General features: G+C 37.2%; 1 protein-coding gene across 1 annotated transcript in view; it reads right to left on the minus strand.

The window, feature by feature from the left end:
• Positions 1-364: 364 nt before the first annotated feature.
• Positions 365-12,851, minus strand: part of LOC134680168 (semaphorin-1A-like) — a 33,412-nt gene continuing 20,925 nt past the window's right edge. The window contains exons 3-11 of the mRNA XM_063539239.1: positions 11,636-11,732; positions 10,955-11,006; positions 5,708-5,960; positions 4,643-4,836; positions 4,297-4,438; positions 3,535-4,216; positions 2,903-3,216; positions 2,254-2,443; positions 365-2,042 (exon numbers count right to left, since the gene is read on the minus strand). Of these exons, the coding sequence (XP_063395309.1) occupies positions 1,820-2,042; positions 2,254-2,443; positions 2,903-3,216; positions 3,535-4,216; positions 4,297-4,438; positions 4,643-4,836; positions 5,708-5,960; positions 10,955-11,006; positions 11,636-11,732 (2,147 nt within the window). The 3' untranslated portion in view covers positions 365-1,819. The remainder of the gene's footprint in view (positions 2,043-2,253; positions 2,444-2,902; positions 3,217-3,534; positions 4,217-4,296; positions 4,439-4,642; positions 4,837-5,707; positions 5,961-10,954; positions 11,007-11,635; positions 11,733-12,851) is intronic.

A 12,851-nucleotide genomic window follows, 5' to 3' on the forward strand; every position in this document is an offset into this window, starting at 1 on the left:
AAAAGATGAGGAAAAAGTCCTGCTGTTACCAATGGTAATACATACAAACATACCTATTAATCACGCCTATTTCCCGGAGGGGTAGGCAGAGACCACGGATTTCCACTTGCTACGATCCTGACATACCTCTTTCGCTTCCTTCACATTCATAACTTTCCTCATACACGCTCGCCGGGTTAGGCTGCTCTTGACCTGGCCTTTCTTCAGGATTTCCCCGATCTGATCAGAGAAAGTCCGCCGAGGTCTACCCCTTCCAACTCCAATGGTAATAAGTTGGTGGTAACAGCTGGGAATAAACCGTAAATTTTTCTGAAAGTTAATGATGGGTCTTTGAGAATCTGTGAGATGAATGGAAACTACGTCATAATGTAATAATACTTTTATTTCTCCAGTATTATTGCAAATTGATAAAATTGCTAAATATTTAATTGATTCACTACAATATAAAAAATATGTAAAACAAAAGTGATTTTGAGTATACTGGATTTCTTGATTTCTGTTGATCAATCATCACAATTTTACAATTGCTTGAAAACTTATGTAGAAAATAGGTAAATATTTAAAAATAAAATTATAATAATAACATTTATTTAAATGTCATGATACTATATAATAGCATTATTTTCTACTGCTAGTCAAGTAGTATATGTACACGAACAGATTACCTCCTTATCTTAAAACTTTGTTTCACGGTGGGAAAACTTGCTAATTTTTAGATCTCTGGTGGTTATTTCAGCCCAATTCACCTTAATATACTTAATGATTTAGGTCACTCAAGTCTGGTTATTGAAATAAATTATGAGTAGGTGCACACTCAGAATATGATTATGAAAGCTAATAAAAGTAATTGTAGTGCTAATTTTATATGAAACAGGAGTAAATGTTTACGTAACCATGCAGGGAAGCATATGATATTGATATTTCTAATACCATTGAATAATATTTACATTATTATAATTATAAAAACATATGTCACTAGTTGAAATAATATTTAAGTAAGTAATTTGATGCAGCTTGAATTATAATCACCAGGATATATATTTCTTTATACCCGATTTTCATACATTTTAGGCACTAAATTGGCAACCTACAAGGCACTATGCACTTAGCACAGCAATTTTAATGCTATAATAATTTTATAGTTAACGAAATTTATAATATGATTTGTTTTATTTCAATATAAGAACATATTTGTAATATGTAACTTTTCTTGAGCTTGATCTACTCTGCATCTACGTAATAGAAAACTTGTAGAATCTAATTTTCCTATATATATTTTCTACTACAATCCAACGTATGTATTGATTAACTTCACAGACCTGAATAACGAGTATATGATATTAGCTCTCCCTGCTAGCTATTTCAGCATTATATACAAATTTAATATCATATTTACATAGCTCAATGCATTATATTTCTATTGTAATTACCTATGGAATGTTTTAAATAGATATTCAATACTAAAACCGATACAATACCATGTAACACGGTAAATTGTTTATATTCAAATATAACAGTCAGTGTGTATTTTTCACAACAAATTCAGTTTTAGTGTTAAACACCTCGTTCATTCTTCAACCGTTTATTAACTAGTCGTTTTCTACATCTCATAAGTCTATAAATAAAATGCTTCAATCTCGGCGCACATTAACGTCCCGGTGACACGTATTTATTGTTGTCCGTCAACTATACATCACAATATTTACAAGAGCTGCACACAATTCACTGTAACACTAGTCCGATCCGACTCGTCGGAAGCCTTGGCACGCAATGTTTATCACTTTGTAATGGACCCGTAAAAGGTTTGCTTGGGTAGGTTTCAAATGTAAGTCTTTTTAACTTTCTGTAGCGTGCCGCACTTGAGATCCTTGTCGAGGGACTCCGTGGAGTTGCGGAGGTCGAGGGTGCGCTCCTTGCCCAGCTCGAGGTGCAGGTTGTCCTGCTTGGCGAGCGGGCACACGTTCGCCACCATGTTCACGTTTTTGGAACGCGGCGGCAGGTACGCTGAATTAGCGTTCAATGGCGTTTCTAGCGGGCTTAACCTGGAAACAAATGCATCATCTTAACATGTTTATTTTTCTATTTTTTTTAAATTACCTACTTAGGTATTTTGTTAAACATTTATCTACGACAAAAATGTAAAAAATTGTTCACTAATGGAAATCATTAAGACTCAGTAATAAAACTCCTTTGTACTGATATAATCTAAATTATCATTAATATTGATAATACGAAGAAACCATTCCCAATTACCTGTTTAAATGATTGTGTTGTTCATTGAACGGTGAGGTATCGGTAAAAAATGGGTGTCGAAATCGCCGAGAGAAAAGGTACCCGATGACGAATCCCACCATGAGGGTGACCAGGCAGGACGCCACCACGGCGGTCATGAGCGCCTGCGCGCTGTAGATGTTGCCTTCGGCAGCGGCGACTGTTAGCGAATCTGTAGACAAATAACATTTATTATAAATATTATAATACAGACTTTATTATGATTTGAAATGATGGACTTCTAGTCATTTTAATCTAAAAGTTGGATTAAATTTTGATTTTTAAACAGAAAACGCATTTACAACTTTTATAAAAATTTGATTTAAAACTGCAACAGATGGGTTATTCACAGCTGTTACCACCAAGTTGTTGCCAATGGTAACAGTTGGATTTTTTTAATCTGTTAACACTGGGTGCCACACACCGATTCACTTTGGTGATAGTAACTACTGGATTTTTGTTTCAGTATGTAATTATAGTTACCACTAGTAAAAGTCGAATCTGTCGAAAGCAGTGTGTAGGTAACTACCACCAATTTTTATTGAAATGAATAAAAATATCTCCAGACATATTTAATTTGTGGTTGGTTTTTAAAGCTCTTATTGTACATGTACAATCTACTATTATTTACCTGTTTCGTGTTTGTTAGTTTTCTCTTCGGAGAGAACATTTGTTTCGACAACTTCTATTAATATTTCATTTTGAATGTCATCAGTCTTTCGTGTGTCGGGTTCGGATATCACGGGCTTTTTAGTGCCCGGATTTCTATTACTATGTCGGTCGCCCGGTAAAAGGGCGGGAAGTTTATTACATATTTCAGTCTTTCCGTTCTCTACATTTTGTAGGAATCTCTCTGGGTTCGGAAATTGTCTGTTTCCGACCCAAGCGCATTGTTGTTGCTTCGAGTCCCATGCGCAGTGAGGGTCTTGCAGCGCCACACATTCCCTGGAATTTAATAATATCTAATCAGGCCCCCTAGCCAAGGTTACAATCGCTATCGCTTCGACAACGAAAAGCATTATGTATCTCTATCACTCTTCCCCATTAGTGTGACAGTGACAGTTGCGTTTTGATCGCTACGGAGCGTTAGCGATTGGCATCTTGGCTACGCGGCCAGCACAGTAAGATAATAATTATACTCGTAAATAGTGAGATAGCTTGGGTGTGCCAGTTGACGTATCGGATATTGTACTTTCATTGCTGTTCCAAGTACTTAACTGATAAGACAAAAGGACAAAAGTAAACAATAAAATGCTGCTATACCTGCACGATTGCACGTTGCCGCAGTGTGATAGCGAGACGGCTTTAATGATGTCACCCGACGCTATTATTAATTTCTCCGTAGTGAGGGCCACATGCATCTGCTTGATCGGGACGCCTTGAGGTAGCACTTGCACCTCGGAAATCACGGCCGTCCTCACCGGGTTTCTACTGTATTCATCAGTACTAGAATCGAAAACACCATCGTTGGCTGCAACGTTGACCGCTTTTATTACTCTACCGTCGTCCGTTCCGACGTATATAACGTCGTATTTGTTACCATTCATGGCTTGAACTTGAGGGTGAACAGCGATAGCAGAGAATCTATATTGCAAACTAACCCTTGTCAATATTGGCCTCTGGAGGAATGACGAAACTGACTTATCCATCAGGGGATGCGTTTTAATAAAGTTGACTCCAGAGTCGGATAGTGTCCGGCTGTCTTCTACGCAGGCACCCGGCCTAGGTTCAGGAACTTTATCCTTTTCTAACGGCAGCCAGTTAGAGTTCATGCTTTCTTGGCCTTTGAACGGTCCCTCAAATGCGTCTAAAATATCTCTCATAGCAAAGGCGCACACTGCTGAGCCACCGATAGCATTTTGCGGTGTAGTAAATACTGCATATATGATATCATTTCGGCTGCTGCCACTTCCATAAATACCGTTGATTAATTCCGTTGTCGCTTCTGAAATAATTTAAATACGTAATTTATGTATCCATCATAACAGATAGCTTAACGAGTTGTCACATCACAACAATACTTACGAATTTCATCGAAATAAAACGGATATTCTCCAGACATTGAACAGTTTAAACGGGTCTTCATAAACGAGGTCCACCGGTCACTAAATGTGTGTGGCCCTCCTTTGTCTTTTAGACACACTCTGGCTACTCTCGAATACACCGACTGTAACAGAAATAATAATAAAAGTTAGCTAGCAGTAACTGTAAAAAAAAACAGCCATCGTAACATATTAGTTTACCGCCATGATTATCGTTCAGCAAACCTCAGATTACTTTTGAAGCATTACAGCATTAAATGGCGTATGTAATTTTGGATTACTTGGAATTGACGTAATAACATATAGGTAGTTTGAGTGACGATAGGTACCTTGCCGCAGTTCATGTATTCGACGGCGGTTTCGCGATAGAAAAAGTAGACGTGGCTAGTGGACGCGACCGCGCCGACGAACGAGGGGTCGTTGAGCAGGCGCAGGTCGGAGCGCTCCGTGCGCACCGGCTCGCGGTAGATCAGCGGGTCCGTGCCGGAGAAGTCCGCCGCCGTCGCCGTATACAACTGACCGTCTAGAAAAACACAGTTTAACTTACAAAACAAATCGAAAATATAAAAAGTGCTCTTTACAGAGTCTTCACTGTATCTTGTTAAAGTTTCATTCTATGGAACTTGCTAACTATGTAAACAAACCGCCATATTGAAATTGTCTCTGAATGATGAATTTACTAGTGACTTTTGTTTACATAGTTAGCAAGTTCCACAGAATGACACATTACGTGATGTTTACGAAAACACGTTTATTTTAAGACATAGGTACTTTAACATTATCTTTACACAAGTCGCCGTAAAGCGAATAAGTATCTACTTATATTTAATCACTACGAGTAGGTATACCTACAAGCTCCTCTGAGAATGCCAAAGGCACGCTTATTATGTCGTAAAAATAGTGAAAGTAAGTAGGTTAGACATTCAGCTGTTTCAATGTTTTATGCAAATTACAGTAGAGTCCATTAACGGATAGGTAAGAGTCAAATAAGGAATCGTGCCACTAATTATGCGGTTTCTTCATCCCATTCGTGTCTGTACTGTGGGTACATTACTCGAACTTACTGTCATTAAGTTTAACTGTAATTTGAATTGCGGTTTTGAAGTGCACGTAGTTCATTTTACTTCTTATATTTGCAGATTATCACTAGTGTTTCAGAATATAACGGCATCTAATGTGGGTTGGATAGGACTAACTGTAAAGGCTATAAATTGATTCATATCGCGGCGTCGCGTCGTGTTCGGTGCAACCCCTCTCTGGGTGGCGCGGCGTCGTGCCTTCTCCTTAGATGATCATTGCTATGTGTGATCACGCCGCAGCCAGGAAATTGTTCGATTCAGAAAGGTTAAGCTCATCATTGGCATTTACAAGGGAATAGTAGCTTTGAAGCTTACCGGCAAATATGGCGGTCGAGTTGTGTTGCGGATCGTAGGGGCAGCGGCCGGTGCCGTCGAATTCCTCCAGGTGTTGGGTCGGTGGATGCCGGGCGTACCGCCTGCACAGCGGTTTGAACGCGTTGGTCCCGCAGACTAGCAATCGCCCGTGCGACCTCGCTGCTACACGGGGGTAGTTTTGACATTCGTCTAATGATTTTCCTTTCAACTGGCATAGTTCCGTATGAGCATCCGTTGAATTCCATTCTAGGCGCTGCGAACAAATATTGTATAAACTTAAAAAATGTAAACAAAATTATGAATGAATCAAAGGATGACTAATGATACTCCCGCAGTAGGTATCAATACAACTTGATAGAATAATCAATACATGCTCCGTTTTGGCTCATTTGCACAATTTGTAAAGAGCGTGAGCTGGTTTCGTAACAGCCAGTTGTGAAGCGACAGCAGCTTATTGTGTCGTGAGCAAACAAATGTCAGCTGCTCATAGTGCTCATCTTGGACACGTTGTTAGGACAAACCGTAATAGGTGTCTATTAAGAATCAATATAAGTAGTAAGCAGAACCAGTTTAATATGATCACTCGAATAATATAACATTATCTATTTATTCCTGGCGTACCTAACTATCTTCCTCCGTTTAAGCATTTATGCCGAGTAGGTGTAGGCCAACCTAAGGGACGCAGTTGTAAGATGATTTCGAGGTTCGAGGAAGAAAGCGTTATTGCTATCTAATTCTACCACATAGCTCCGTTTCAGGCCTTCGTTGGCCCAATATGTGTAATGGTGTAGGTATTCGGCATTAAGTAGAAATGTGAAAAAAAAGTCGTATGTTTCAGTTCCAAAAGCCATAAAAACATATCCGTTTGCTAGCAACTCGTTCGCTGTTGTGTCTTGTTAACAAACATACCTACAAGCGCCATCATAAAATATTCCACTAAGTCGGTTTATGTTTAGAGCATGAAAGTATCTAACGGCACGTGGGCAGTTAAGTTCCTATTAATAATTCTCGGAGACAAGGTATCTTTCTCCTTGCCAGTTACAAGGTATTGCACTTTGCTTCGAGAACACTAGTCGCGCATTTGATAGTACTTTAGAGTCCCGTTACACAGCGTTGTATCTATTATATTTACCGACTAACAGTATCTATTAAATTAATAGAACTTCAGCACCACAAGTGCAAACCAGACCAGATACAGAAGTACCTATTAATTTATAGGTACTTACATGTGCCGTAGCTAGAAATATTGTTTCCCCGTCTTAAACTACGGGTACGTCCCGCCTGTTTTTTTTATACTTTAGAGTAGTCTAGAGTTAAACTAACCTAAGTTGGCAGCGACTTTGCTAGCCCAGACTGTGCATGTGTTATTATAAACGTCAATCTTCTATGAAATTATGACGTTTCAATAAAATAACACTTGTAATACAGTCTGGCTATCAAGTTCGCTGCCAACTTAGCTTGGTCTACTTCTGCATTTATTAAATAAATTAATGACATGAACCCGACAGAAATTGACAAAAGGAGTCGAGTAGGTAGGTACCCTCGGCTATTAGTATTCGAGCTTCGAGTTAACGTACGGGCACCGTGTCACACGTGAATTATTCAACGATAGGGTTAGATTTAACATGTGTCGTGAAGTTCAAAGAGTTTTTCAAGGTTTCCAATTTCAAACATAAGAACGATTAGATTTATATGTACTTATACATCGTCGAAATAGATAAGTTAAGGTAGAGTACTGTCCTCGTAGAGGTATGAAGTTAAAGCCGTATTAAAATGAGCCAGTTTAATTTTTAAACATCTTTCTTTTTCAACCGATTCGAATATAATATTTGACTACTTTTTATACAGACTTAGAGCTTTGTCATGTTTCAACATAGGTTCCTAGTAGATAGGTAAGTAGTATTATTTTTTGACTGATTACCCATAACTCCTGTTTCAGCCCGGAATAAATATTACAGGCGTACAAGTAACCTATAACTTAGTACATTTGCACGTCTTTCCGAAAAGCTTACCATTGTCTTGTTCATATCGGATCGAGGAAGGTCGGTTGGTATTCTGTTTGCGGTACATTTAAATCAAATTTCTATCTAATCAGTTAGGTAGGTTCTTTATTTACAAAGATGCGCTCAAGAATGAATTAATAGAATATTAGTTTCAGCGATCGAATTTTGCTGCGCTAAAGCAATATCGGGCGGAGATGGCAGCGCGCCAAACACCCTCGAGCCGCCCTACGTCCGTCGTATTTTTGTTTCATGCGCACATTGTGATGCCATTAATCGTTGCCCGTTTGAATTATGAATTGCCAAGCTGCGCTCTTGGTTATCTATTATCAGTCATTCCCTAGCGTGCGCAACGTCATTTAGGTTCGAATAGACTAAGTTACATGTTTTTAGGGTAGGTATACCTAGGTACCTACCTAGGCATTGTCGCTTTCCTGCATGAACACAAAACTTGAATTTTGAGTTTTTATTCTCAACTCAAGTTTTTCGTACATTTAGATATTTTACATAGGTAACGAGAAGTAGTGAGACTATCCCTTAGCTTGGTCTATAAAGGAAACTTTGTGTTATGATCCTTGCCAATTTAAAAAAGATTTCAATATACCTATTTCAACGATGACGGAATGTATAAAGTTATACGGGAGTTACGGAACACTTTTACAATTAAAATTTTCAGTTCTTCTGGCGGAAGCCGTCGTCCCCGGTAGCCGGATACCTTTCAACAGCAATTGTGTTGTTTCAAAGCAGAATTTTTATTTAAGTAAATAATCTCGCACGATTTACAAAATAAACAGTGCGCCGAGCGAAATGGGTCGTAACTAAGAATAAACAGAGAGTGCAACGGAAAGCAGCGGGGACGGGGAACTGATGTAAAGTTGTTTGCGCAAGATTAGATACATAAACCTGTAGTAGTGCGATACGTGGCTTTCGGCGGCTGCGCCAGCGGGTCGCCGACCGGCTCCATGAAAAACCGGCGTCTCGCTTCAAGGGTTCCGTAATTAATGTACTTAACTGCAAAGTTTAAGCTAATGAAAACTGACTAATGAATCCAGCAATTTGGGAGTCTGTACAAATTTTAATTTTGAGTATTACTAGCAGAAAAATGCACACGTAAAACTTTTTTATTAGTGACTTTTTAAGCACCCTACATTTTACTACGTATGTAAATTATAAGTTAATAAATTATAGAATCTAAGTAATAAGTAGCTATATGTACCTTAAAGTACATATGTAAGTACTTATTTTAGCATGGTTCGGTTTTAAAAAAAGTGTAGAAGATTTTTTGAATCGGGAAAAAAAAATCTCATAGTTTAATAATAAATTGTGACGTCCCACGGTCAAAGGTACCTTATGGCGGGTATGGAGTTATGCATACCCCAGTAATCTACAATAAATAAGCTATCGATAACACAAAAGATCAACCTCCTAAGTTGCGTAGTTACAGAGATATGATTTTTTGAAAATAATGTTGTGAAATGAGCAACTTTACGATAGAGAAGTTTTAAGTTTAGCCGCCTAAAAAACTATGTTCCTGAAGTAAGTTACATAGTTGACTACAAATAATAATACCTTATATATCTGAGATTAAAAAAATGTTGCGACTTGTTCTGTAATGCAAATAGAAACCTTTGATATCGACTGATTTATGTGTATACTAACCAGTCTCTTGAAAATAAAGTTTTATTTCATTTTGACGATTGATTGCAATGAGCTCTCAAGATTTAAATTTTATCTATTAGAAAACGACACTGAGAGACAGTTTAAGCAAAAAACAATACCGATTTAGAGGTGAAAATGTATTTTCTGACTTTTTCATATAAAATCAGAAAATTGAATATTTTTACTTTTAATGTAACACACAATCAATTTTTCTGAGCACATATGAAAGAAATTCTGTCATTCAAATGAAATAAATCCTAAAACCCCAACTAAATACTATATTTAACCCCTTATGCCACTTTACACTTACATAACAATAACAGTATTTGCTCCATACATTTACGAAAAGGTACCTTATGGAAATAAATCTAATAATACATCACTACAAAACATCAATCACATTGAAGCTTTTATCTTTTATGAATAGAAAATATTAATTTACATTAAACTGCCACAAATTTAATTGGTTCTTCGTCATAATAATCTTAAAAAAGACCAATAATTTGTATGTAACGAAAAGGTACCTTGTGGTTAAGTTACATGATGAGGCATGATGATGATGGAACAGTTAGGATAAACTAATAATATTTTGGGGTAAAGATGTTATAAATCGTCTATTTCTTATCAATAATATATTTTGGTTGCCATTGAAGACAAGCGGCATTGAGGTTCAATGACCTTAGATATTCCATAAGGTAATGCGTCGGGTATTGGCATTTTTCAGCAAACCAATGGCTGATTTATTGCATGCGACCAAACCAAATGAAGATTATTCTAGTTAAGAAAGACTTGACGAGAGTAACTTTAGTATAATAGCAGGCTACTTGGATTTATAATGTCGGTCGATGTACGGTTATAATATTTGCTAGGGGACCCAACCAGAACTGAAATTATCAAATTAGTTTTGCAGAATGCTAATACAGTTCTCTACCAAACTTCTTTTCCCGTATTGACTAGTTTTTTTGGAAATTTTCAACCTTTTTTCCATAAGGTACCTTTTTACTAAACTCTGAGACGACGTTACTAGGCTTATAACTAACTTATAACAAAAATAAAAACAGGTAAACAAACGTTACGCATTAAGGTTTGAGATCACACAATAAAAAAAAATTGAGCGTTTTTTCACCTCTTTACAAAACATTTCATAACTCCGAAACTAGAAACCCTCATAAGGTACCTTTTCCCGTGGAACGTCACAATTAAGTCTTAAGTACCTACATATTTATATGTAACACATAAGTACAGTGTATTAATAAAATAATTGTCAAGGTTTTGTTACGGATCCCTAATAAACCCTTATCTATCGGCACTTAGCAAACGTCGGCTACCGTTTAGCAACACGGGTCTGGTTGTTGTCTGCTTCAAAATCAAACGCTATCGCTTCCCGGCCTTGTACTATTTTTTTGTGCACCGCAGCACCGCCTGAAAGACTTACCTCAATATCCTCCGGATGTATTTTTTATACCAGCGATTTCATAAAATTAAAATGCATTTAAATATCTCAGGTAAAGACACAATACCACCCAAAGAATAGCATTTCTCCAAAGAATATCCTTTTACATGCAAATGAATAATGAATAAACATTACCTGATCTAAATTCTCCGACAAGTCGTACAGGCTGAGGTTGTAGACAGTGTTTCTGGAACAAAATACGTTAAATTAGTGGCGACAATTAAATATGCAAGCCGTAACAAGGTGCGTTTCGTTCTTTCAAGCAGTGGGGATCGCAGCGCCGAGACGGCGAGGTGCACACCTGCCCAAACACAACTTAACATTCCCCGCGTAGCATCTTTTTATGGAAATTAGGCTATTCGATGCTAATTCTGTTTTACTTGGTAATCATCACGTTTAGCGCTCAGAAAAAACTTGAGGCTCACACAGGAAAAAATATATTTTCTTTCCCTTCGTTATGAGGCAGGCACGCAAACATGTCTCAGACACGGGCCCTGGCATTGCCGGAAATATCATATCATCAACACGGCGAATTGGAAAAAAATGGAGATGTTCCTCCGTTATATTGGTATTATTGATCAATAACCAAACGTCACGTAACTCTAGGAACACTACCACTTATGTCATGGGTTGTTAAGGTGAGATTTATATTTATGTATTTGTTTCCATCCGTTCCAAGCCCGGTACTAGTTTCCATTTGGTGATATTGGAAATCACTCTACGTCATTAATCACGCTGAGGTTCTCAGTTTACGTTGATATTAATATTAGATTTACAGACTTTGGGAATATCCAAATGGTACACTGTATAGCTTACCTGCCACCGACAATAATGGAGAAGTCATCCTTATCTAAAATACGGAAATGATCTGGCGCAGCCGCATCGCCGACGAACTGTTCTGAAGTTTCATCGCCTGTAACAAATCGATAATAACTTAGTTTATACCGAGTCATTGACTTAATGGAGTTACGATTCGGTATGAAATTAATATTCGGTATTACCGACAAGCTAGTGGAGGAATGAGCAAGCATGACCTGCGATTTGTGGCCTCGCATTACCCGACCGCCACATTACGCTGTCAGTTCGGTTTAGTGACAGCTTTCCCTTCCACTACCAGCTTCGTGCGTATATGGGCGTTTTTAGAATTAGAGTCCGTCACGTAATGGAATTCCACACACCAAAAAAAATTTTTTTTTTACTAAAAATGGGTTGAATTAAATCTACTATTAATATATTTTATGAAAATGTTACTTTCTTTCTATATCCATTATTTATATTCTTAATAAATCACTTTAAACTGAATGACAGCCAATGTGACGATCCATTACGTTACAAATTTTAGGCAGGTTTTAAGTGAAGATCGGAGTGTTTTAAGTGAACCAGTTTTTATTTATTGAAATACAAAACAATATTAATTTTCTAAAAACGAATAACAACTGCAATACTAAGTATTACAATAAAGTTATTTAAAGAAGTCTTTCCAATACGTCACATTTTTCGTTTTAATTGTTGCTTTGCAATCATTTTTTTATAAAAAACGTAAGGTAAAGGTATTATAAAAAGTTGTTTTTAATAATTATCATATATTATTCTTGCAAATGAGATCGAAATCAGTATCAATTATCCTAATAATTAATATAAATTCTAATAAAATCAATCACAGCCACAGTAGGACAAAGTGACGTTATGGACCATAATATCGCGTTTAGGAACTACATGACGGGTTTACATGTGCGGATAAATAGCTACTTTTTTAATACCTACTTAATGTTGTACTAAATTAAATAATTTAGTAATTAATACCTATTATTATAGTTTAACTTAACAGATTTTAAAATTTCCTGCAGTAATTATGCTTTCGACTGCAGCAGTAATGCAGCACGAAAATACTGCCGACTGCAATACTGCTACAAAATCAAAATAGATGTTGCTGCCCAGTTTTTTGACATTTACAGTCAGCAGTATTGTCGTACTGCAATACTGCTGCAGTCGAAAGCATAACCTGCGCCTGCCAGCGTTTCTTAGGTCCAGC

Source organism: Cydia fagiglandana, chromosome 3 (assembly GCF_963556715.1).
Source record: "Cydia fagiglandana chromosome 3, ilCydFagi1.1, whole genome shotgun sequence".
NCBI lineage: Eukaryota > Metazoa > Arthropoda > Insecta > Lepidoptera > Tortricidae > Cydia > Cydia fagiglandana.